The following is a 26,240-nucleotide window of genomic DNA, read 5'->3' as shown; positions in this document are numbered from 1 at the left end:
AGGAACCTGTTTAGTCAGCCTGTTGTGGAGGCCTGGTCTGTGTTTAAAGCTTTCCTCCCCCCAGGGATGAATGCACCTATTCCATTTTAGGATCTGTAAGGCCATGCCTCAGGGAGCCCGTGCTCTGAGATTGCTAGCTCGACAGCAGTGAATCAGAGAGGCTGTGACCCCTGAGGCCACAAGGACAATTCTATTAATCAGTTGCAACCTGTGGCTAGTTTCTCTGTTTCCTGAACGTCTAACGTATTTCAATGTTTCTCTGCTTGCAGGTGCTAGTCGCCCAGATCCTGAAGAAGCTCAGCAGGCAACTAGCATGAGCATTTGGCATAGACACGGTGAGGAAGCAAATCCTAGACATCACCTGCCTGCAGAGCCCTTTCAACCTGCTGAACCTAGTGGGATTCCATCCTCTTGGACATATGAACAAGAGGGCACAGAAGATATCAGCATTAGAAAGTCTCTAGATAGCTTCTATGAAACATATTGTCAGCTGCAGCCCGGCAGAGGGGATCCCACATACAATTCAGCTTCAGAATGGCTCTCTCTCAAAATTCAGGACCTGGCAAACAAGGAAGGAAGAAAATATTCCTTGTGCAGTCTCCACATGGCCCAGATGGTCTTGAACAGAGATGGGTGTAAGGTCTTTCCAAACCATGCCAGCAATGCTTGTTTCTCAGCACCAGCTAATGGAGAAGTTGCATTGGAAGGAGGACAGCGAACACCGGGACTGTCAGATGATGTCCTCCAATTTCTCTTAAAAAAGAATGTGATGAAATCATAGGGCCTGATGTATGGGGCTCAGGGACAGGTGAGCAAGCTGTTTATTTGGTTTTGATGCCTCTTTTAGGAGAGGGCACCTTGTGGTATTTAGCTCCTGCTCTGAATAGGTACAGCTCTGCCTCAGGAAAGGTCAATCCTTCCTTGAGCCTCCCAGAGTTGGAGAAACATGCCACTTAAACTGCAAAATCACCCGTTACATCTTCTCTCCTGCCCCCAGACTCCAGCGTGAATTTCACATATGTATTGAACTTGTTTCCCAGCATCTGAGCGGTGACTCTGGTGCTTAATGGACTTGTTCTCCAGTTCCAACTGTTGTGATTATCCTAAAGCTCACCCTGTGATCATGGGCTAGAAGACATGCCCTTCTCTGAAACTGCCCAAAGATCTCTCCATACTCCGATGCTAGGGGGTGCTTATACAGAGCTAGATCCTGCTACCTTCATACTCAGTGAATCTTACTCCTCAAGTAGCTCCCATTTATTTCCATAGGGCTATTCACAGAATGCGATGCTATTCAGTGAGAGTTAGTGTGTCAGTGTGGCCCATAATGACAAGGCTCTCTACCACCACCATTTGGATATCAAGCCCTTATCTCTGTATCATCTAAGATTTCCAGCAACCAGGGCTGCTTAACCTGCCTGAACCCCCCGCACTGAGACCTATCCCTTTTATACTTGTTCCAATGTTTGTAAGTCCCATTTACTGCAACAAACAGGATATGGAGTGCACAAGCCTAGGCAGATATCTTTACAGGGTGTGTAGGCTTGGAATAATTAGATTTGTATTGGCAGATGTCAGTTTCACCATGCAAAAAATATTTTCATCAATCATTGACATTTACAGATAAGCAGCATTTTTCTTTGCCTGAGAACTTAGTTTGCTCTGAGGATATTTACTGTGTATATTTTGACATGTGATGCTGACCATTTGAGTTTTGGTGATTACGTTTTTTACATTTTTACTTTTTTTTAATCTCAATGTCTGTTAATTATTGTCTGATCCCCAGACCATAATTTCCTGCAACTGTACAAATTTAACAAAAAGAAAAGGAGGACTTGTGGCACCTTAGAGACGAACAAATTTATTTGAGCATAAGCTTTCGTGAGCTACAGCTCACTTCATCGGATGCATTCAGTACAAATTTAAATGGATAAACATTGAAAAAATGCTTAAAGACAGATATTGTCCATAAAGTAATTAAAAATAGCCTGTCATAGAAACATCATACTGTACCTAGTCTGATATTCTGCAGAAACAAAAGAATATTTATATAAAACCATTATGCAACCTCCTTCCCTGAACAGACTGACAACTGTGTCCACTGTGTGTCCACGAGAGAAAAAACCTGGTTGTGATCTCACACCAGTTTAACGCCATTGGCATAGATGGATTTACTCCTGAGAGTATGGATTTACTCTTGAGAATATGTCTGTGTCTTAGAGATGCTAATTGAAAATTAATTGGCTTCATACCAGTTATTTCCCCATTCACCTTTCAAGAAGGTGTCTGTAAATGCACTGGCTTAAACTATGTGTTAAAAATGTGATGGAGACCTTGATACACCACTTGGAAAAAGTGAGAGCTAGAAATGCTACCTCTGGATGGCTTGTAGCATTAGCAACCTCATGCTGATGCTTATAGCTCAAGGGAGCTATCACCAGACAGGAAATCCCCAACCTCCCACCCCGCCCTCCGTATGGACTGTAGAGAGACAACCTGAAAAATATTTAAGGGTTGAGAGGTATTAGTATGTCTGAGATGCTCAGGAAATGGGACTCCAGGGATGTGTTCTTCATAGTGAAGGCTCCTGTGCAAAGCATATGTCTGCTGCTTTGCTGTTAAATTGCTGTGGGAAGCAGACGACCAAGCTCAAGGATTTCAGCCATTTTAAACAAAAGAGCTGGTACAATTCACCGTAGCTCCATCGACCTGCACTGATTTCTCCACAGCTTGATCTGTCCATTAACATCAAAGAGGCTGTGTCCCTTTACGCCATCTTAGGATTTGAGTGAGTTAATATTTATATCTCACATACAGCCCATTCGTTGATGTTATTCTTTGTCACTCCTATAAAGAATGCCTCGAGATTACTTTCCTGGTATGTTGACTGATAGGAGGGAATTGTACTTTAGAATATTTTTTCTATATACTTCTGTTTTGGTGTGGTTTTTGTTACTGTATTAACAGCTGATAAGCAGTTGACAGCTGGTTACAGCAGTTCATCTATTTCTCTGTGGGCTGTTATTCTGTCTGTCCTGATCCCTTTACTACTACGGTTTTACTCAGGCAAAATGCCTGTTGGCTTCACTGAGAGCTGTGACTAAGTTACGGACTTCAGGATTTGGCCCATTATTACTTTTTCATTGTTGATTGTTTGTCTAGTTACACTGGAAGGTGATTGAAAGCAATCACGGGGGGGGAGGGGGAAGAGGGACAACCCTATTTCATATCACTGGTTGCAGCCTTCCACATGCAGTTTTTATAACACACTGGGCCTGATCCTGATGTCAGTGGGAGTTCTAAGAGACCAGTTGTCTTCTCCCTGGCACTGGTGAAAAGCAGGAGTAACTCCATAGGCAATCTATGCAGTTACGTTGAAGTGATTGAGAAGGATAAGGCCCAAGGTGCACAAGGAATGCAGGATCAGGCCCTCCACCTAAACCTTTGTTGGAAACATGCTGAGACAGCAAATAGCTTTAGTTTGATCTCTGTCTCCGATGCAGCTGTCAGTCAGACTGAAGCAGCTCTGGTACGAGCTGTGCCCTGTGAAATGATGTTTAGCCAGGATCAAACAGCGCTTCCTTTCCTAGCTCAGTCATTTAGGTTTCTTTTATTCAGTCACTGTAGTCTTAATTTTTTAAACATTATGTTTTTAATTATTTAAAGGGGACACGCAGGTGAAAAACTATCACCTTACCTAGCTCATTAACACCACAGGTTTGACCTAGGGTAGGTCTGCACTGCAATCAGAGGTGAGACTGCAGCATGTGTAGACATAGCTAGATCAAAGCTCGCTTAAGTATCTTGACTAACAACAGCAGTGAAACCACAGCAACACAGCACAGACGGTACACGCCCACCCAGGATCAACTAGCCTGAGCTTCGCTGCTATTGTTACTTGAGATACAGAGATCAAAGCTAGCTCTGGTATGTCTACACATGCTGCAGTCACACCCCTGATGCAGGGTAGATATAGCCTTAGGCCTCCTCTACGCCAGGAAATTAGGTCAGTGTAACCATGTTTCTGAGGAGTGTGAAAAATCTACACCCCTGAACAATACAGTTAAACCGACCTAACCCCACTTGTAGACAGCGCTAGTTGATGGGAGAATTCTCCTGTCGACCTAGCTCCTGCATCTCCGGAAGGTTAAGTACCTATGCCCATGGGAGAACCCCTCCTGTCAGTAAAAACAACAAGGAGTCCTTGTGGCACCTTAGAGACTAACAAATTTGGGCATAAGCTTTCGTGGGCTAGAACCCACTTCATCAGACAGACTAACACGGCTACCACTCTGAAACCTGCCTGCTGTCAGCGTAGGTAGCTTCTTCACGGAAGTGCTACGGTGGCGTAGCTGCACCGCTGCAGTGTTTTAAGTGTAGAAAAGGCCTCGGTTTTCACAATTTATGCTGTTTGCTTGCTCTATACACATTCATTCAGCAATTCAACGAGTCCATTTCACTTCTGTTTCTCAGCAGTTTTCAATGTCTGGTTCTGAAGCTCTGGCAAAATGCTGGAATATTTGGATTGCAAACCCGGCAGGAGAAATTTTTGGGGAAGTGGGGTGAAAACAGTTTTTGCTGTTTTTTCTTCTCTTTTTACTTCATGAAAAGATCTCTAGTGTTAGCATTTGTAAATTCTAAAAAGAGCACCACCACCACCACACACACGCCCCCTAACAACTTTGGATCAGATTTTCAGAAGTCTTTAGACACCTACTGGGATGTTCAAAGGTGCTTAAGCAGGTTAGGCACTTAGGTCCCGTTGAAATCAATAGGAAGTAGACGCCTCAGTTGTTTAGGTGCTTTTGAAAATTCCACTGTTGAAAATCTGGCCCTTTCAGCCTTAAATATCTGCCTGTCCCCACTTTAAGGTGCAGTGTTCAGTATCTGCAGAGACACTTGCTGTTAAGAGGTGTTTACATCAGTTCTCTCTAATTCAGTCATTTTTATTAAATGAAAAAAGATCTCCACAGTGAACAAACGCTACATCATTCTTTCTCCACGCACTGCCAATTAATTTTTTACAAACCTATTCTGGAACCTACTGTATATGCTTCCACCTCTGCTAAAAAGCCAGATCGTTTGCATTACTCATTTCCTGATAAACATCTATCTGCTGTTTCTTATTCAAGAAATTGGGAAACAAGTATATCCCTCCCCTTTGTCAAGGGGTTTAAGCAAAAAAATGACTGCTTTCAACACTTTAAGGAAATGGAATCAGTGCTTAATTTATGCCAGGGCTGAGCCCCAGCACCTCTAGGCTAAGCATTTCATAGCCCCGGCATCTCTGGGCTTGCTCCATCAGTTATGAATGTAAAAAATCGCTTGACCCCCAGAACCTCTTTAATTACAAATTAAGCACTATCTGGCATTTTATGGTGCTAGAGAGATATTGCAATAATAAATATCACTTGCAAGCAACAGCACATCTGGTCTAATTGAGGTCAGCATCTGAATTTTTACAAACTAATTTGCAAATATAGGATGAGTTACATGGAATGAACTAAGCAGTTTTCATATTTACCAAATTAAAATGTTCTGGGTTTGTTGTTGTTTTTGAAATAAAAACACTTGATGAAAAAAAATAGTGGGGAGTTTTACGTAGGGCTGAATTCTGACACCTTGACTCCAATAGTCCCATTGATATGGGACTCCCATCTTTTCATGTGCTGTGTATTTATACCTGCTACCGTATTTTCCACTCCATGCATCTGATGAAGTGTGTTCTAGCCCACGAAAGCTTATGCCCAAATAAATGTGTTAGTCTCTAAGGTGCCACCAGGGATCCTCATTGTTTTTCCTGATACAGACTAACACTGCTACCACTCTGAATCTTGAGGAGTGGGCGTCTTCTAATGAAAAATTGATCCTGGTTCCTGTGAAACCAGCTAGCTCTGCAACAGACTGGACTTTGGGGCAGGGGAACCAACTTTATTAGCTAGGAAAGGTAACTTCATACAGTGGAGATCCAGGTTCACATTTTATCAGTTTGTTTTGTATTGTAACCATTTGTTTCCATCACTCTCTTTTTTCTAGTAGTATCTTTTATCCTTTCCTAAGCTTTCTTTTGTTTTATTACAAGTGCTATGGTATACAGGAGAAGGTGGTTTACTGGAGTACACTACACCTTTGAGGGCAGAAGATCTGGGATTTCCCTGATTAGCCCGTGTCAGGGCTGGATATCACAGGAACAGCTTCAAAGGGACCCAGGAACTTGGGTGCACCTGTTCTTAACTGCAAGTCAAAGACAGGGCTGGCATAGCCCAGAGGAGAGAGTGTGTGGGTGGCTAAAAGGCTGGTGGTGTTAGGCAGCTGACACCCAGTGAGGCATGGGCAAAGCTCCCTCATGCTAGAGGTAATAAGGTGACATAGTCCTGGGTACCCTGAGAACTGTGTCACCTCCTACTCCTCAGCAGAGCTGCAGAAAGGCCACTGGGCAGAAGTAGCCTCAGTGGAATGGCCCCTCCGGCAGCACCAATTCCTGGCATGTCTGCCTGAGTCTGGCCCCACGGCCCAGCTCAGCCGGTCGTCGGGTGCACACCAACCTTTCCCCTTCCCCAGAACAAGCAGCCTGTGGTGCCAGAAGTGTGTGGGGAGGAGCTGGGGAGGCAGGAAGATACTGAGGGGAATGCAGCCTCTGGGGGAGTTTGGGGAGCTCAACTGCAAGGCCACCCTTGTGGAGAGGTGGTGAGTAGTAGAGGGGCATGGTTGAGCCTGGAAGAAGACTTCTGCCCTTTTACCAGAATCAATGGCTATGTTGGTTAGGCTCTGCAAAGGTGCAGGCTCTTCCCCGCAAACTCAGCCCACGCTGGGATACGTCATCCTAGAGACCTGCACCCCTGGCATAGAGCAGACCACATCCCTCCTCTTGAGAGCTGGCTCAACCACGGTCTCTGCTGGCCTGTCTGGATCCTAGAACTCCCTGAATAGATTTGCTCCAGGACCATAATGCATACTTTCAATATACTTCCATTATTCCTTAACTATTACCCATGCATACATCTTGAATGGATTATGAATTTTGACAAGTTATGATCTTTCTATATCTACTTCATGTGCTACTCTTTATGGACATATATACTGCAAGACATGTGTGTGGTGTGGTGAGTTTGTTAGATCTGAGCCAAGAGTTGTTTGCAAAGAACAGGGGACCCTTTGCTAAGGAGCCTGTGCGTCATAGGAAGCTTTGAGCAACAGCAGATCATCCTGCCCTGCTCTTGCCTGCCCCCTTGGAGTTGAGCATCAGTGTGCTGGATCTGGCCTTCATCCCACTTGCCACAGCTCACACTACACGTCAGTCCCAATTTGGCCACCCAGGTTTCATGGCTTCGAGCCCTATGCTTAGCTCACTGGCTCTCTTAGTCAATGTTCCCTCAGCCCTACAGCTGTGCAGGGTCAGGGACACAAAGCATGCCCATTTGGATGGTTCAGAGGCTTCTTTTTGTCAGTCTCTAACACTGGCTTGAGATGGGGCTAAAGAATGCAAAGGAAACAGCTTCTTATCCCCCTCCCCAGTTTATTGCAAATGGCTCTCAAGCAACTGCTTTTGTGACAGTACCAACTGGATCCCTAGGGAAGCCTGCTCTTGAAAAATGCATCAGATCTTCTGCGGCAGCCCTTGGAGGTGCGTGTCAGTCTGTAAACCCAAACACCACCACGTAAGATCTTCCCTTCCCAGACCACCTCTCTCCCCATAGTGTAGGTGGAACGGTTCCTGTGCTGTGCTCTGCTCCCCTTGCCCAGAAGGCATGGCTTAGCACCCTTCACACAGACCCACATTATTGCCTATTGGTTTGCTATCCCTTAAATGTGGATTTCTCCAGTGACTCTAGTCAAATTGGGAGAATCAGTTTCGGGCTGTGAGTGCCTCACTACTGTTCCTTGACTAACCGTGGGCAGCAAGAGATGGGGCACAGTCCACTAATAAAAGAAAAATGATTCAGGGGGCCAAAGTCCCATAGAGCTGTAGGGCCAGATTCCCAGCTGGTATAAATGGGCATAGCTCCCTGCCTACACTGACTGAGCATCTGGTCTTTGGTGCACTTTGTATAAACCCATTTCTGAAATTGTCGGTGCCCTGCTGCTGCCTTGCTGGAATGATCTGGTCTCTATTTCAGATCTATGCGTGGCAGACTCCAGGCTAGGTAATTGCTTTCTGCCCACTTTAAATGGCCTCTGCAGTTTCACATGGATACAGTATTCCTCCCTTCCTACATTAAACTAATCAGTGGCATTGCTCTGCTCTGCAGCAGCGCCCGGGGAAGTCAGTAGGAGTTTTGCTATTGACTTCAATGGGAGCAGCTGCTGCTGCCTGTCACCCCAGAGATGCCTGGTTTCCATGGCAGGTGCAGTGGTTCTCTAGCTGGCAAACAGGTTTGTAAAGTACGCTGGAGATCCTTCAGGAGGAAAGTTGCCATCTTAATGCAGATCGCTACCATCATCGCATGGCTGCTTATCCATTCTAGTCACAGTGTATCACTGTTGCCTGTCATAATCTAACCGAGGAGTTACTAAAACATGAGTCAGGATAATGGGCCAGATTCTCAGCTGGTGTAAGTTGGCATAGCTCTATTGAAGTCATTTGGGCTATGCCGATTTACACCAGCTAAGAATCTGGCTTAAGGTTATTAACGTCAGGGCAGGGGCATCACAAGAATAAACATTTCACTGCTTTTGAAGGGGCACGTTCTGTGCCCCTACCGCGGCCCCGTGACCAGAGGAGCTCGCTCTCCCTGCTATGGCCCCAGAGCCGGGGGCGTTCTGTGCCCTTGCCGATTATTGGGGAAGCCGTGCCCCTGCTTGCCCCCCCATTGTGCACACCCCTGCCTCAGGGTAATGTGATCCAGGAGCACTTCTATGGGACTAAATAGCTTTCAATCCCTTATGACACAATGGTAGTCTCTCTCCGCACACAGATAGATATACTAATGCTAGTGTTGATGCAGTTGTGTCAACAGGGCATTCAGTACGTAGCAAGAATCCGATACAAAGGCTTTCCTCTGGCACTTGCTCTGATTCAGGCAGTTAAATGTTAGTTGCCCAACAAACCATTTAATTTTCATTTTGAAAGAAATAAAGTCCCATCTAGGAGAATCAGAGACCTTGGGTCTGAATCTTTTCAAATATGGCCCTGGGTTCAGATTGGTCCTAGAACCAAAAGGCCCAAGAACTTGTTTCCCCATTCTGATTTGTACATGGCCAACTCTTCCAAGAACAGCTGTGAAGTCGCAGTCCAAAAATGGCAGGAATCAGTCAAGATCAGTCACTCTTGAGAAAGTTCTGTCATTATTGGCCTACAACTTCTGAGACAAGTCTACAAGATTTCGACAACATGGAAGCCAAGCCCTAACTGACTGCCAATCCAAACCATAGATTAACCGTAATCCAGACCCAGACCCCACCACCACCTCCTCTGCCCAGAATTCACTGGCCACACCTATTCAACGTCACTGTTTGGTAACATAGAATTATCACCTGAATCCTGACAGACACTGATGTTCTGTTTTCTCATTTCTTGCATATTATCCATAAGTTATTCAAGGGGCTGAACGTATAACTTACTTCTGCCATTGATGTGCTCCTTTAAGGTTAAAGTTGCATTGCGCTAGCTTGCCATAACTCTTGTACAGCCATTTAACTCAGTAAATTTTGTGTCCTGTACAGGAAATTGCTGGTAAATACTAAGCCAATTTCCACACATGCACAGTTCATAAAATGACAGAGAGATAATAAAAGATTATATTTTGTGACATAGTACTTATCACTTTAAAAACATTAACATAATCAAGCTTATATCACCCCACTCCTCCACATGGTAGGTAAGAATTATTACCTCAGTATGTGGATAGTGGAAACTGAGGTAGAGAACTACTGGCAGAGGCACAACTGGAACTGAGAAGTTCTTCAGCCCCAGCCATACGTACAAACCATTAGATCTTACTGCCCACACACGATTATATTAGTGACAAAGGAATTCCCACACTGGCTTAGAACCGTGGTCCCTTACTCCAGTATCCCGTCTCTGGTAGTGACCAGTACCAGCTGCTTCAGAGGAAGGTGCAAGGTATCGTGCAATAGGCCGTTGTGCAATAACCTGTAATCCGCTGCAGAAGTTGCCCCCCCAATTGGACAGTTTGCGGTTAGCATACGCGCTGAAGCATGAGGATTTACATACCATCCAAACCCTAGGTTATTTTTAACCCTTGCTGTTACAACTCAGGATGTTCTCGTTATCCACTGAGCTGTTAGATCCCTTTCTGAATCCCGCTAATGTCTTCCAAAGGTGAACGAGAATTATCACCTCCTGCAGTAGAGTGTGCCCCACCTTAAAGCTGAAGAAGTTCCAGTGTCCATGAGAATCTTGTAGATGACTTGATTCACCTTCCTTTGTGATGTTTCCTGGTAGAAGTTGTCTTCACGGAATGCTCAGTATTTCTAATACTTGTACCTTTACAGACAACTACCCCCACAAAGCACATATATTAATTCCACTTGAAAACTGATGTCTGGAAATATGTTTAGCTCTGCCTCTGTCAGATGAGACCTTAGCAGACAGAGGCTGGCCTTCCCAGTCTATATACATCTCAGGTGCTCTTAAACATACCCAGCTATCACTGATCTGCAAATTTCTAAACGGATGAAAGAGTAAAGAGATTCCATCTGCATTCAAGCCTTTTGGGAATGAGGCGCAACTAAGAACAAGGAAACAGAGACAGGGCAGAACCAAAAGAGCATGCACGTAGAGCCTCAGAAGATGATAGTCTGAAGTTATTAAACTTTACATCTAACCAAAACACACTGGGGACAGCTGAGATCCCAAGCACATGACTCAGATCTGCCATCCTGGCTGGAGCTGCACAAAGGAATATATACACGTGTCCTTTGGGGAAGTGCAGCTATCGCAGTCTGTTGCAAAAAGGTTTGTCAGCATAATAGTCAAATATGCCACCAGGGTTCACATTCTGCCTGAGCAGCATTTGCTTCCCAATCCATAGCAGTCCACACAAGTAAACAGCAGGTGACATTAGCAACAATAGTGGGTAAATGTATCATGCCATCTCCTAGGGAGGACCCCCCCACACACACACACCCATCTTATCCTTAGGTACCGAATCATTGTAACAGGTGGCCAGCATTGCCTCCTGGAATAGATCTAGCTATATCCTGCAGGAGAAAGATATCGGACATACATCTGATCCATACTGGGATAACCTGCCCTCTGAGCAAAACTAACCCATTTTGCTTATGCCCTGAAGCGCTGCCCAACATGACATGCTCATAAGCAAACTGGGGAAATGTGGCCTAGATGAAATTACTACAAGGCGCATGCCCAACTGGTTGCAAAACTGTATTCAAGGAGAAGATATCAATGGTTCACTGTCAAACTGGAAAGGGCATATTAAGTGGGGTCCCAAAGGGTTCTGACCTGGGCCCACTACTATTCAATACTTTTGTCAATGACTTGGATAATAGTCATTTGCAACCCTGAATCCAGACATAGAAAGGGAAGGTCTGATGATACCCTCAGAGTCTCTCTTCAGTTGGGGGCAGACCTGGTTATCAGGTTTAATGACGTATAATGAAAACCCACCAAGCTTTCAAAGCATGAGGGAGAGGGAGGGTGAGTAGGCGTTGCTTGTTTCTTTCGCTTAATGCCAAGTGTGGTTTTGCAGGAAGACCTTTTGAAGTACACTGGTGTGTATTTTGGACTCTCTGACTATAACTGAATGGAGGGAGGACTGTTTGACTCTTCAACAAGGGCATCCTTTCTCCCAAGTTGTGTACTAGGCATTGGGGTTCAGAGGTGTTATCAAAAAACACACCCAAACTGGATCCCACCCCTATTGAAAGACCTAGCAGGCTCAGAAGTGTCATAATCCCAGTCAGCTGTGTTCTCATTGGCTCTGGCACTGACATTTAAGAAAATACTGATTTGCATGGAGAGTAATTAAGAAGAGAAGTTTTGTGGAAGAGTAAATTATCTACAGTGGAAATAAACACTTCTTGGATTCCTAGGGGAAACCAACAGACACAGCATTTGTTTAGCTGGATGACAATGCAGCATCTGCCAGGTTACTCGTAATAGCTTCCATAGCTGGGCTGTCTATGTGATAGGAGACATTTGCATGGTTCATATGAAATGCTAAAAATATTCTGAGCCTTTCTGTCCCCAACTCCCCCTCAAAAAATAGAGCCACCACTTTCAAACCAAAATGGATGAGAGGGAAAAAATGCAGCCTTCACAAGTAAAATCAAAAGATGCTGTGCTTTGCTAGGAAGGGACTCAAACTGCAGGGAAAATTTAGGAGGCCTGAATGTTTCCATCTGTTGCATGCGTTGTATGAATGGGTTCAGGTTAGTTAATGTAGTGTAGCAATTGGAGAAAAAGGCCTTACACAGTCTATTGCCCTCCACTGCAATTTAAAGACATGAACAAACCAAAACCCCAGTGCCAAACACCCCTAAGTTTTGGTGTGGTGGAGAGTTCAGAATCCAGATCTGAATTTTGCTTGATCCCTACCTCTTATTGGCCAAAACAAGACTACAGCTCCCAAACATTCCAGACCTATTCCATGCTTGAAATCTGGATCCAAACAGTGAAGCTCCTGACATATCCCTGATGCACTACCGAGTTTTCTGTGTTACTTACATCTGTTACTTACACAGACTGATTTCTCCTATTATTCAACTAATTCATAAATTTCAATTAGGCCCAGTGCCCGGCTGTCCCCATTCTCCCCCCCACCCCCACCCCAATTGCTCGAGGCCATAGACATCCAATCACAAGCTTATTTCATTTTGAACTACAGACATCCAATCACAAGCTCATTTCATTCTGTCTAGTGGCCATTGTTAAGATTGAAATAATGGACTAAAAGGGTGGTGAGCCAGAGACGGGGATCTGCTCCTCTCTCTGACACACATGGAACAGTTTTACTAGATGTCCCAAGCGTTCATAGCTCATCATCTTTCAAAGCCTGACCCAAAGCCCACTGAAATCAATAGGAGTTTTTCCATGAACTTCAGTGGCCTTTGAATCAGGTCCTCGGTCTCTATGGTAGATTTTTTGCATTGGGGCCTCCTTGTTGTCCTGAGCTATTTATGAGCATCACTTGGCTGGAAGGATATTTTGTACTCTCCCCTACCTTTTCAGATTTATAGCCTCATTTTTGGAATTCACTGAACTTTGACTCCTCTCAGTCTCTGCATTAGGACTCTAGGGATGGCTGAGGCCTTCATATCAGCCAGCCCATCTCTCCTCTTCTGTGGCAAGACCTTTGTTGCCACAGCTGATTCCGTATTTTTGTCCACTGCCATATCTGGGCAGGAAATACCAATTCACCTCAAGGAGAAGACAGTTAATAACACCAAGCCCTTATGTAGTGCTTGAAAACTTGAACCTGCTTCATCAGTTTTAGCTAGTGAAAGCGGAGTTTTGGGTTTTTTTTAAAGAGGCCTTAGTTGTAAACACCAAAGTTTTACCTGAACCCCAAATAAATGGTCTTGGAAATGAGATCACTGAGAAATGATGGGCTACAGTCACCATGTGTTCCCTTACGCACAGTCCTCAGCAAGAGGTATAAATTACACATCCTCTTTTAACCCCTCCCTCTAAGCCTGACACCTATTGTTGGTGTAGCAAGCAGAGGCTGACTCAGCCTATAACAGCCTGTTATCCCTTTCCTGACCAAGGTGGGGTTCATATACCCCATCACACCATCTCCTTGCCTGCCATTCCCACTTTCCTCCTCCTAGGCTACTTTCAGATGATTAGCTCAATATTGTCACGATGGCCGAGCTGGCAGATAAATTCTGGTTGACAGAACTTATCCCTCCCACACCTTCTCTAGTGGGACGAACTGATTCATGCCAAAGACCTGCCTGCCACTGATCAGTAAAGAAGCACTCTGCCAGGAGAGAGCTGAAACATTTCAATGTACTGTCTCTGGGCCAGACCCTCCACTGGCATAAATGATGTAGCTCCATTCCCTTGAAAGGGGCCAGGTGGGTTTCTGCCAGCGAGGATCTACCCCCATATATTTTAGTGTTTTGTAGTGCGTGGGTACATCATGACATATGGTTTCTAAAATCAGTGTACAACACGCAATATATGACATATGTAAATTATTCCATTTCATTATGGAGTGTAGGCAATTTTGGGAGGGGCACATGTTTTCCCAACAACAGAAGTTCATTTTAAAAATACCACCTTGCGTACCTATTCGCTAACTGCTTTCTCCCACCCCACTTGGTCCCCCATACGTTTTTATTAACTAACAACAGATGCCAGCATTTTTCCTTAAAAGCAAGAACCAGATCAGTTAACAGACAATATTAGGAGAAGATTAGAGGACAAAATGTGATTAAGACAGTAACTGGGGCTGACTAAAGCCAGAAAACTCATGGCTGAAATGTTAAATCATGTTACAATTGACTTTGTCATGGGCTGCTTATTTACCAGGGTCTGTGAAGGAAGAAGAGAAGGAGGATGGCCTTGAGACTAGAGCACTGGGTTAATAAAATAAACAAATCTAGCTCTTTTCATCAGTGGGTCTCAAAGGACATCAGTATCATTATCCCCATTTTACAAATGGGGAAACTGTGGCACAGGAAAGCAACTGCCCAAGGTCTCCCAGCCAGGAATAGAACTCAGGTCTCCAGGGGCCGAGTCCAGTGTTCTGACCACTAGGCAACACTTCCTACAGCTATGCCACAGATTTCCTATGTGACCCTGGGCAAGTCACGGAGTCTCTCTTTGCACTAGAGGCAGGTTTCGCTGATGCCAGTGAGGACTCTCCATGGTTCTGGGTAGTTAAGGGTGCTAGGAGAGCAACAGATTGATGGAGGATTTGCATATTCCCGTAGAAGAGGATTCAGCTAGAGGCTACAGAACATTTCCCTGTCCTCCAAAGAGGAGGTGTCATATATCCTAGTATTACAGAGACAGTCCAGTGTTTTCATGCAATGTCTCAATGTCCCAAGAACTTTTCGGGACACCCAAAAGGTCCCAGCTTTTCCATTTCATCAGTCAAAGCATTTGATTTCTTTAGATTTGTCCAAGAAGTACTTCTACAGTGAGTAGAACAAAGTGGAACAAGCAGTCACTGCTAGCAACGGTGTTTGGGGGTGAAGAGAAAAGTCAAAGGAGGGTGGACACTCCTCCAGCTGTAATTTTGACCCGAGCCAGCGTTAATGGGCCTCACTCAGTGCTCCAGAACAACCTCGCTGAGAGAGTGAGTTACTATGGGAAATCCTCCAGGCTGAGGAATATGGCCATGTAACTACTGAGTCAGAAGACAGCAGCAGCAACACCCACACTCATTCAAAAATATAAATGTGTACCTGCGTCTTTTGTCTGGGTATTCACGACCCTAAAAATGGCACCACAGAAGTGACCCAGATCTTAATTATAAAACTATGGTCACCTTGTTTTAGGAGGCTCCTGGGAGCAGCTACAGCTAGCAGATTCTCTAGACCAGGGGTTCTCAAACTTCATTGCACCGTGACCCCCTTCTGACAACAAAAGTAATTACATGACTCCGGAGGGGATGGGGGGAGAAATGAAGCCTGAGCCCCCTTTGGATGGGGGGCCAAAGTCCAAGGGCTTCAGCCACAGGCAGGGGCCTGTACCCTGAGCCTCGCCACCCAGAGCTGACACCCTCAGGCTTTGTGGCCCCAGGCAGTGGGGCTCGGGCTTTGGTCGCAACCCACTTTGGGGTCCCGACCCACAGTTTGAGAACCGCTGCTCTAGGCTATCTGTCGGGGGTTTATCTACACTGAAAATGCTGCAGTGGCATAGCTGCATCACTGTAGCACTTCAGTGAAGACACTAGCTACACCGGTGGGCGGGATTCTCCTGTCAGCGTAGATAATCCGCCTCCCGGACAGGTGGTAGCTAGGTCAATGGGAGAATTCTCCCATCAGCGTAGCACTGTCTACCCCAGGGGTTAGGTCGGTTTAATTGCATTGCTGGGGGAGGGGATTTTTCACAGCCTTCAGTGACCTAACTTATACTGACCTAATTTCCTAATGTAGACCAAGCCTGGAGGCTGGTTTGGAATGGCCATTATTACAGGCATGGCTCTAGCACTCCTATTATTAACCCTGCCCAACATTTCCTATTATAACTGTGTTGTCAGTTGCTTATAACTGTGCCAAACATTACCTATTTGAGCTGAAGTTTTCCATACCCGGAGTTTGCCTCGAGCAAAATATTTTTGAAACACGTGAAAGGGATTTTTTGCGGGGGGGACAAGCAACCTTCATCTTGGCACACATTGGTGGCACAACACTTCCAGAGCACCTTCTCACAGGCAGGGCTGGCTCTGCAGCAGCCCTGCTGCAGTTTCCCCCTTCTCATAGGTCCTCAAAAACTCCACCACCTCGTATAGCTGCTGCAGCCACTTGGGCCTCTAGCTAAATCAGTTGTAAAAAACAAAAGTTCACCCCTTGCAAGGTAGCAGGGTTCCGTAGCACAAAAACCAAACACAAAACACACAGTGTCTTTGTTCCTGTCTCAAGCTGGGCCCAGCACCTCCTTCCTAAGGAGTCTATCTTCTCTAATTCTTCTGCCCACCGTCTAGGCTCAGCTTTCACCCTGCCCAGGGTATTTACATCTCTCCTCTCAGCCTCTCCTTGGATCCTCTGGGTTAATCCCTGATCTTTCCTGAGCAGCCATGCCCCAGCTTGCCTACCTGGAGTCTTCCACAGGCCTCTATCTGCATAGTGCTCTTCTCAGAACCTCCTCCCCTTTTCTCTCCAGGCAGCTATCGCGTGAGGCCTTCTCCTTCTCTAACTCAGGGGCCTGACTGAGTCACATGATCTTCTTCATTTCCCCGCCCTGGGATGAGAGTTGTTTGTGTCATAGGTGGGCTGAGACCCATCTCCCTTGACAGGGCCAGCCAGCCTGAGACATGGCATTTCCGAACTTCCGAGTGCTTGACTTTGCAACCTCAGTAATGTTCTTTTATTGTATTTTTTTAGTGTGGGACAGCTGGCCCTGCCCTGAACCACTTACATTCTAGAAAGACAGACCCAGAAAGGGGTACAACACACAAGCAATGTGCCCAAGCTGAAGATGGCATGGGCATTGCCTGAAAAACCCAACGTGGTGTGCTGGGTTGCCAAAGTCTCCATGTATCCCCCTTGCACAGTACCTCCACAGGGCTTGAACTGGTTGGAGGTCCTCCCATAGGCCCTCCTTTCTGGGATGAATTTTACCCAAATAGGTTAAAACATTTCTGACAATGTCTTTAAAACATCTCGTAGGGATTGCCAGACTGGATCAGAGCCGAGGTCTGTCTCGTCCAGTACCCGGTCTCTGACAGTGACCACCATCAGGTGCTTCAGAGGAAGGTGCAAGAAACTTTGCATTTAGGCAGATGTGGGCTAAACCAAGCACCAAGAGCTCATGTGGCTGTTTCACAGCCCAGAAGTAGTGCGGACATTTGCAGAAGGGCCAAACAAACACCAAAACATCAGTAAAAAAATATACAGTCAAAGCATATACAGCATTGAGTGGGGAGCAGGGATGCTTGTTATCATATAATCTGCTCCCCAAACAAGGCTGTTCAGGGCAGGGCCCCCAGGGAATGTGCAGTGGAGCATATGTTATGTTGTTTTGAAAAAAGAAGCAAGTGCCCCCAGCTAGGGCATGAGGCAGATGGTGGAGTATGCACTCAGCAGCTTGGGGACAGGCTGATATTGTTGCCTTTCCATCAGGGCTGTGGTGCATGGGCCAGGGTTGGATTCGGTCCCCTGAGTACTCCTGTCTGCAGCTCTACATCCTCCTCCCCCTTGGCTGCTGCAGCACAGCAGAGAGCAGGACATAGCCACTTAGCATCTTGTGGGAATATTCTGCATTAAAAAACCTTTGTCCTCTTGTTCCCTCTCCTCCTACTCTTTGCCCCGCACAAATGCATTCCAGGGCCACCCATATTTTTTTTTTGACAAGCAAACATACACAATGATGTACACTTCCTAGTGTATCAGGAGAAAAGCAGAGTAGGCTCTCTAGAAGCACAGGCTGACCCAGAATACAAATCAGCATCCTGATCCTCAGGAGAGACTTAAACAAAGAGCCAAAGGAAGAAAGGAAAAGGGCAAAAGGAAAAATCAAAACTGCAGTTAAAACACATGGCAGAAAGTAGAGGAGTGGAGTGAATTTCCCACAGATTTTTGCAGCCTTAACTAGCCATACTGAGTCTCATAAATATAAAGGGAAGGGTAACCACCTTTCTGTATACAGTGCTATAAAATCCCTCCTGGCCAGAGGCAACATCCTGTTACCTGTAAAGGGTTAAGAAGCTCAGCTAACCTGGCTGGCACCTGACCCAAAGGACCAATAAGGGAACAAGATACTTTCAAATCTTGGGGCGGGGGAAAGGCTTTTGTTTGTGCTCTTTGTTTACGTGTTTGTTCTCTCTTGGGACTGAGAGAGGCCAGACAGAAATCCATTTTCTCCAACCCATCCTAATCCAAGTCTCCAATATTGCAACCAGTATAGGTAAGCTAGGCATGGCGGATTAGTTTATCTTTTGTTTTATGTGAATTTTCCCTGTGTAAAGAGGGAGGTTTATTCCTGTTTTCTGTAACTTTAAGGTTTTGCCCAGAGGGAGATCCTCTGTGTTTTGAATCTAAATATCCTGTAAAGTATTTTCCATCCTGATTTTACAGAGGTGATTCTTTTACTTTTTCTTTAATTAAAATTCTTCTTTTAAGAACCTGATTGATTTTTCATTGTTCTTAAGATCCAAGGGTTTGGGTCTGTGTTCACCTGTACAAATTGGTGAGGATTATTATCAAGCCTTCCCCAGGAAAGGGGGTGTAGGACTTGGGGGGATATTTTGTGGAAAGACGTCTCCAAGTGGTCTCTTTTCCTGTTCTTTGGTTAAAACGCTTGGTGGTGGCAGCATACGGTTCAAGGACAAGGCAAAGTTTGTACCTTGGGAAGTTTTTAACCTAAGCTGGTAAGAATAAGCTTAGGGAGTCTTTCATGCGGGTCCCCACATCTGTACCCTAGAGTTCAGAGTGAGGAAGGAACCCTGACACTGAGCATCAGCATTTGTGCCATGTGCTAACTAACCTGTACTCTCCAAGCATCATCCTTAGGCTGGTAGCAGCATTTCATAGAATCATAGACTATCAGGGTTGGAAGGGACCTCAGGAGGTCATCTAGTCCAACCCCCTGCTCAAAGCAGAGCCAACCCCAACTAAATCATCCCAGCCAAGGCTTTGTCAAACTGGGCCCTCCTTGGAACCCCCCCTCAGGTAGTTGAAGGCTGCTATCAAATCCCCCCTCACTCTTCTCTTCTGCAGACTAAATAAGCACAGTCCCCCAGCCTCTTTTCATAAGTCATGTGCCCCAGCCCCCTAATCATTTTCGTTGCCCTCCGCTGGACTCTCTCCAATTTGTCCACATCCCTTCTGTAGTGGGGGGCCCAAAACGGAACACAGTACTCCAGATATGGCCTCACCAGTGCCAAATAGAGGGGAATAATCACTTCCCTCGATCTGCTGGCAATGCTCCTACTAATGCAGCTCAATATGCTGTTATCCTTCTTGGCAACAAAGGCACACTGTTGACTCATATCCAGTTTCTTGTCCACTGTAATCCCCAGGTCCTTTTCTGCAGAACTGTTGCTTAGCCAGCCGGTCCCCAGCCTTTTTCCGTGCATAGGATTCTTCCATCCTAAGTGCAGGACTCTGCACTTGTCCTTGTTGAACCTCATCAGATTTCTTTTGGCCCAATCCTCCAATTTGTCTCGGTCATTCTGGACCATATCCCTTCTCTCCAGCATATCTACCTCTCCCCACAATTTAGTGTCATCTGCGAACGTGCTGAGGATTCAATCCATCCCATCATCCAGATTATTAACGAAGATGTTGAACAAAACCGGCCCCAGGACTGACCTCTGGAGCACTCTGCTTGATACCAGCTGCCAACTAGACATTAAGCTGTTGATCACTACCTGTTGAGCCCAACCATCTAGCCAGCTTTCTATCCACCTTATAGTCCATTCATCCAATTCATACTTCTTTAAATTGCTGGCAAGAATACTGTGGAAGACCGTATCAAAAGCTTTGCTAACATCAAGATATATCACGTCCACCGCTTTCCCCGTATCCACAGTCAGTTATCACATCATAGAAGGCAATCAAGTTGGTCAGGAATGATTTGCCATTGGTGAATCCATGTTGACTGTTCCTGATCACCTTCCTCTTCTCCAAGTGCTTCAAAATTGATTCCTTGAGGACCTGCTCCATGATTTTTCCAGGGGTGAGGCTGACCAGTCTGTAGTTCCCCGGATTCTCCTTCTTCCCTTTTTTAAAGATGGGCACTATATTTGCCTTTTTCCAATAGTCCGGGACCTCCCCCGGTCACCACGAGTTTTCAGAGATAATGGCCAATGGCTGTGCAATCACATCAGCTATCTCCCTCAGCACCCTCGGACGCAGCACATCCAGCCCCATGGACTTGTGCTCGTCCAGCTTTTCTAAATAGTCCTTAACCTGTTCTTTTACCACTGAGGGCTGCTCACCTCCTCCCCATACTGTGCTGCCCAGTGCAGCAGTCTGGGAGTTGACCTTGTCTTTGAAGACTGAGGCAAAAAAAGCATTGAGTACTTCAGCTTTTTCCATACCATCTGTCACTACGTTGTCTCCCCCATTCAGTAAGGGTCCCACACTTACCCTAACCTCCTTCTTGTTGCTAACACACCTGTAGAAACCTTTCTTGTTACCCTTCACCCTTCACATCCCTTGCTAGCTGCAACTCTAATTGCCTTCCTGATTACACCCCTGCATGCTTGAGCAATATTTTTATACTCCTCCCTAGTCATATGTCCAAGTTTCCACTTCTTGTAAGCTCCTTTTTGTGTTTAAGCTCACTGAAGATTTCTCTGGTAAGCCAACCTGGTTGCCTGCCATATTTTCTATTCTTTCTGCACATCGGGATGGTTTGTTCCTGCACCCTCAATAAGGCTTCTTTAAAATACAGCCAGCTCTCCTAGACTCCTTTCCCCCTCATATTAGCCTCCCATGAGATCCTGCCCATCAGTTCCCGAGGGTGTCAAAGTCTGCTTTTCTGAAGTCCAGGGTCCATATTCTGCTGCTTTCCTTTCTTCCTTTTGTCAGGATCCTGAACTCAGCCATCTCATGGTCCAGGTTGCCACCCACTTCTACTTCCCCTACCAATTCCTCCCTGTTCATGAGCAGCAGGTGAAGAGGAGCACGGCCCCTAGTTGGTTCCTCCAGCACTTGCACCAGGAAGTTGTCCCCAACACTCTCCAAAAACCTCCTGGATTGTCTGTGCACTGCTGTATTGCTCTCCCAGCAGATGTCAGGGGGATTGAAGTCCCCCATGAGAACCAGGGCCTGTGATCTGGAAACATCTGTTAGTTGTCCAAAGAAAGCCTGGGGCCTACAGAGTTAACAGCCTGAGCCTTTACTGCTGGAGCTAAAAGGCCACGCTCCTGAACTAAAGTCCATTCAAATCAATGAGACGTTCTATTGACTTCATTAGTCTTTGCTCAGGCCTGAAGTTGTAGCCATCTCATAAACCTCTTATGTGCACTAGCCACTAGTGGGAGACAAAGAGCCACACTCGTCTAGCATGGGTGATGCTGGCTTGGGGCTAGTGCGGATGTATAAGTCTGGGGATGGTACAAGGATTCCTCCTCTGCCACAGTTTCAGTTCCTGCTCCCTCCTGAGCACAAAGGCTGATTCAAGCTAGGGTAGCTCATAATCCAGAAAGGTGCCTGGTGCCTCTGCCCCCTTTCCACACCAGCCAAGGGGGATGGCGAGCTGCAGAGGAGCACATGCTGCACCCCTGTAGCAGTGGTCGTGCCCCTCCTGCTTCCCTTAAGCAGGGACTCCAGAAGCACGATGCCCCCCCTATCCCAGCATAGGCCCAGGGCTTTAAAGGGAAAATTGAGCTCTCCTCCATGTGGGCTGGAGCTCACTGCAGGATCAGGGGCTTTCGTTTTTATGACATGCCAAACACGCACATGAGGAGACATTTTATCCCCAGCTCAGCACATTGCAGTGTTTCCTGGTGCTATCATTAGGGTGACCAGATGTCCCCATTTTACAGGGACAGTCGCGATTTTTGGGTCTTTTTCTTATATAGGCTCCTATTACCCCCCACTCCCTGTCCCGATTTTTCACATTTGCTGCCTGGTCACCCTAGCTATCATCTTTCTTCTCCATTGCTGACAATTGAAGCAAGCTCTATTCAATCCAGATTTTTGCAGCACTGACGCTCCAGCTGCAGTTGTTTTTGGTTTTGCTTTTATTTTTTCTCCCCTGCATAGCTTCTGATTAGTCTGGCTGGAAATCATTATCTCTCCTTTGGTTGAGATAGTTTGGATTTGAAAACTTTAGCCTTTCAGGAGCAGGAGACACACAATGAACTTAGAGCTGACCTTTTACAAGGGGAGACCATTAAAACTGCTTAGCTTCCAAAGCCCTAGCTGGTTTGGCCTGGTGAACTGAGTGGGCTCTTTTCAATCAGACTCTCACTTCCAGCTGTCTTTCCTTAGGGGCCATGTGTACAGCAGCGACTGTTTTTCTGGGTGAGTTTCTGAGTCGCTCTCCTACCTAGAATGCCTGCGGGTATATTTTCACACAACAGCTGAAATCTCACACTCCATGCTGTTACCTAGGTCTGTGGTGGAAATGTGGCTCTCATCTCAAATGCTTTCATTCTGCAGACAGCGTTGTCAGAGCCAGCTACTCTCACACAGAGTAAGCCCCCTGAAGCCGCTGGAGGTACCACAGGGATGAATTTGACCTACAATGCTGGCTGAGAGAGGATTACTGTAATGGGAGAGGCCTGTTGTCTAGTGAATTCAACATAGGACTGAGCATCGGGAATCCTGTGCACAAAGCTGGGAAAGGTGAATTCCCCTTTCAGACCTAGAGTGGGTGTCAGTGTGATATTTTCCAGGGTGATTATAGGTGTAATTCACTTTAGTCCAGAGCAAGGAGTCCTTACATCACAAATAAGTCTAGAGAAAGTTATCTTCCTAGCCGTAGAGGAGGAAAGGCCTGAGGACTCAGACATTATTGGTAATGCCAGATAGAAACTATCACAGGGCCTGAATAAATGTTGTGGGCCGACTCCTCAGCTGGTATAAACCAAGGTAGTAACATTGAAGTCAATGGAGATAGGCCAGTAGACACCAGTTGCGGATCTGGCTGGGTATTTCCAGTCCCCAATTCTACTTTTAAACCTACCCCTCTTATATTTCTTCATTCCATCGCAGAAAGCCTCAAAGACTCAAAAAGCATGATGTGCATAGGGGATTTTCTAGCACAAATAGGGCACCCCAAAGACTTTCCTTGAATTTGTGGGTGTAGCCCAGACCCTTCACAGAGTGTTTTTGTAGCTGGGTCTCCATTACTTTTATGGCAGTAAAAAAGCAATAGGAAGAAAATCATTCGTTCCACTGAAGTGTGTGAGCACTGACATAAGGCAACAGATCTTTCAGAGCTGAGCTTAAAGTGCAGAATTATATGTGACTACATATTCATCTCAGTATTTTAGAAAGTATATTTACCCAATAAAATGGTGCTAAATGGAATCATTATAATCTGTTGCATATATATATAATTCCAATCATTATAGTCTGTTGCATAAATGTATATATATATTTAGCCTAGGGAATTGGAATTAGCCTCTGTGAAGCTTCCAGGACACAAGCAACCACAGAGCAATATTATTCTTATTGAATGAAGCCTTGTTGAAAGTTGAAACTCTATAAATATTTAAATAAACAATTTTTAGGTAAGCCAGGCTAGCCCCAGTCATTGTAAATATTAAGCAGAATCTACATTAGTGGGTAAAAGGCTTTGAGTTCACAGTGAGATGCAGTAAATGAGCTGTTTTATTGTCTAAAGGAGGATTGGTTAGCAGGATAAATGTAGTTGGTAAAGTTGTTCTGTTTAATGGTAAATAGCACTTAGGTTGTTTTTCAGAAGGAATTTCCTTTCTTCGTACAGACTTCTCTAAATAAAAATCAGTTTTCTCCACCAATTATCATACGAGTGGGATTGTGACCCTGCACATTTAGGCCCAGATGTTCCTCAAAGTATTTAGACTCCTAACCAGCATTGCCAATTTTGGATGGATGAATTCCTAGAGGTTTTATCACGTGACATAATCTTTCATTAAAGATTAATCTTTCATTCCTGGAGGTTCCTGGACAATCCTGGAGGGTTGGCAACTCTACTCCTAACTTCCACTAAAGTATGTGTGTGTGAAAGCAATGGAATTCAGGAGCTTAAATACCTTTGAGGCATATCTGGGCCTTAGTTTTCTGGGTATATGACTAAAATGGCCCCATGGGGCCAGAGTTTCACAAGTGCTCAACCTGTCTCTTTTGAAAATCTGGCCATGAGTTTTATAATCAGTGCTTCTGCAAACTGAGCTCTTTTCAAAACGTGGCCCTGATTGTAGGTGGTGAACACCTGAAATTCTGGCCCTTAAGGCACAACCTGCTATAGGAGACACACTGCTCCAGTGGAAGCTCCTGAAATAGTTGGGCCTGATTCTCCATTGCCCTGTCCCTTGTGCAATCATTAGTGCACAGGGAGTGCAAACCACTAGTATTCTACACTCACTATACACAGGTGAATGAAATGTGTAAGTTACTTCACCCCTTTAACACTCACTCCCCTCTCACTTTCTGAGAATGCTGGAAGCCATTGTGTCTCCCTGGGGCACTATGCACACATTTTCTCAGTGTTGGGCAATTCCAGACTCCATGGGAAAAATTTGTGGTTTGGAGTGGGCAAGGAAGACCTGCTGTCCTTATCCCTTGGAGGAGAGGTTCCGGCCATTAGCCAGAGAATTCCACCCCCATTCCAGGAGCTGTGATCTGATGGGATTTCTCACTCTTCCCCCATACAGAATTCCCCAGCAAGTTATTCCAGCTTGGCACTTGGGAAGAGGCTTATGGCTTTACACGTGATTCCACCTATTCAAGGGATATTTACAGCTGTTTAGCTTAATGATCAATTAAATCGACATGGCAGAGTCTGACCACTTTTCATCATCTTTCTAAATTGAAAATCCAATACATCACTTTCAGACTGCATCTGGGAAAGGAAAATCTACACAGATGCAGGAAGTGACAGCCCAGGTGCAAGGAAGAGACTTCAAAAACCAGCTCATCTAATTCACCATTGTAGTATGCTAAAAATAATAAATTGTGTGATAACCTTATTAGGCAAATTAAATTTTACTTATGTGTGTGTGGGAGAAGGGGGCACGGAGAATCTATATTTTGTTTCAGGCCCAAGTCCTCTTTTCCATGAATAACGCACGGGTATAATTACAAGAGATAAGTTACATTTAGTGCCTGAAGCAAACAAACCCTGCTGAGTTGCTGTCAGGGAGGTAGCATTTTTTAGTGTCAAACATGCTGAGACTACAAAATGGAAAAAAATTATTCTCACTTCAGTAGGCCCCAAAGGGATTTCTTTTTTTAAAGTACTGCAATGTGGTTAAGGCTTCCTGTGTCACCGGATGGTCTGAAAATGAGACCCATTGGCATTGAGCTGATAGGGAACGGAGGCTGCAGGAGGTGGGACATTAGCACAATCCAGTGGATCCACTGGGATCCATGCTGACCTCACGGAATCAGCTGAGTTTGGGGCCGTATCCCCTCCTTCTTTGTTTACCTGCTTCTTCTTCTTCATTTACTACAATATTTGTATTCCCATAGCACAGGGCCAGCCCTAGCCCAAATGGTGCCCAGGCACCATGGTAATACAAATAATAAGTAATAATTATAACCAGGCAAGCATGGCCACTGTATCACCCTCTGAGAGGGTGCAGTGTATGTGCTGAATAGCATTTGGTCGACCCTGTTGGTCAGTGCAGGGGGAGGGCCCTAATCACGCTTCCCCATGCCCTCTAAGGGTGTACCGCTGGCAACGGAAACCTTGACCTGCAGTATCTGAATTCAGAGAAGTTCAAGGATCTATAGTGCATGCGTGTGACTGTGTGTGCAGTAGAGCCTTCTTCCCCATTGTATACCTGCTCAGGGCAGGGCTCAGTAACGTGTGATTGTAACATGGGCAGATGTACCCATGTTAGTTTTAATCATGCTAGCACATGTAACAATAGCAGGGTAGATGGGGTGGCACAGGCTAACAACCAGAGTATGTACCCAGGGTCCCTGGAAGCCTTGTACTTGAGTTGCTAACCCATGCTGAAGCCTGTGCCACCATG

The 26,240-nt window shown here is 45.5% G+C and overlaps 1 protein-coding gene across 4 annotated transcripts in view; it reads left to right on the top strand.

The window, feature by feature from the left end:
* SHLD1 (shieldin complex subunit 1) overlaps positions 1-25,575 on the top strand; it is a 91,489-nt gene extending 65,914 nt beyond the window's left edge. The window contains exons 5-7 of one of the 4 annotated variants that reach the window (XR_012158336.1): positions 270-808; positions 22,714-22,899; positions 24,915-25,575. Coding sequence is in view for 3 of the 4 variants with exons in the window: in XM_073339690.2 (XP_073195791.1) it covers positions 270-781 (512 nt within the window). In the remaining variant the exon portion in view is untranslated. The other 3 variants (XM_073339690.2, XM_073339691.2, XM_073339692.2) reach the window with 3 other exon arrangements.
* The last annotated feature ends 665 nt before the right edge of the window (positions 25,576-26,240 follow it).

Source organism: Lepidochelys kempii, chromosome 3 (assembly GCF_965140285.1).
Source record: "Lepidochelys kempii isolate rLepKem1 chromosome 3, rLepKem1.hap1, whole genome shotgun sequence".
Classification (NCBI taxonomy): domain Eukaryota; kingdom Metazoa; phylum Chordata; order Testudines; family Cheloniidae; genus Lepidochelys; species Lepidochelys kempii.
Note: the sequence above shows the minus strand (reverse complement) of the source record. Positions and strands in the feature narration are given on the sequence as shown.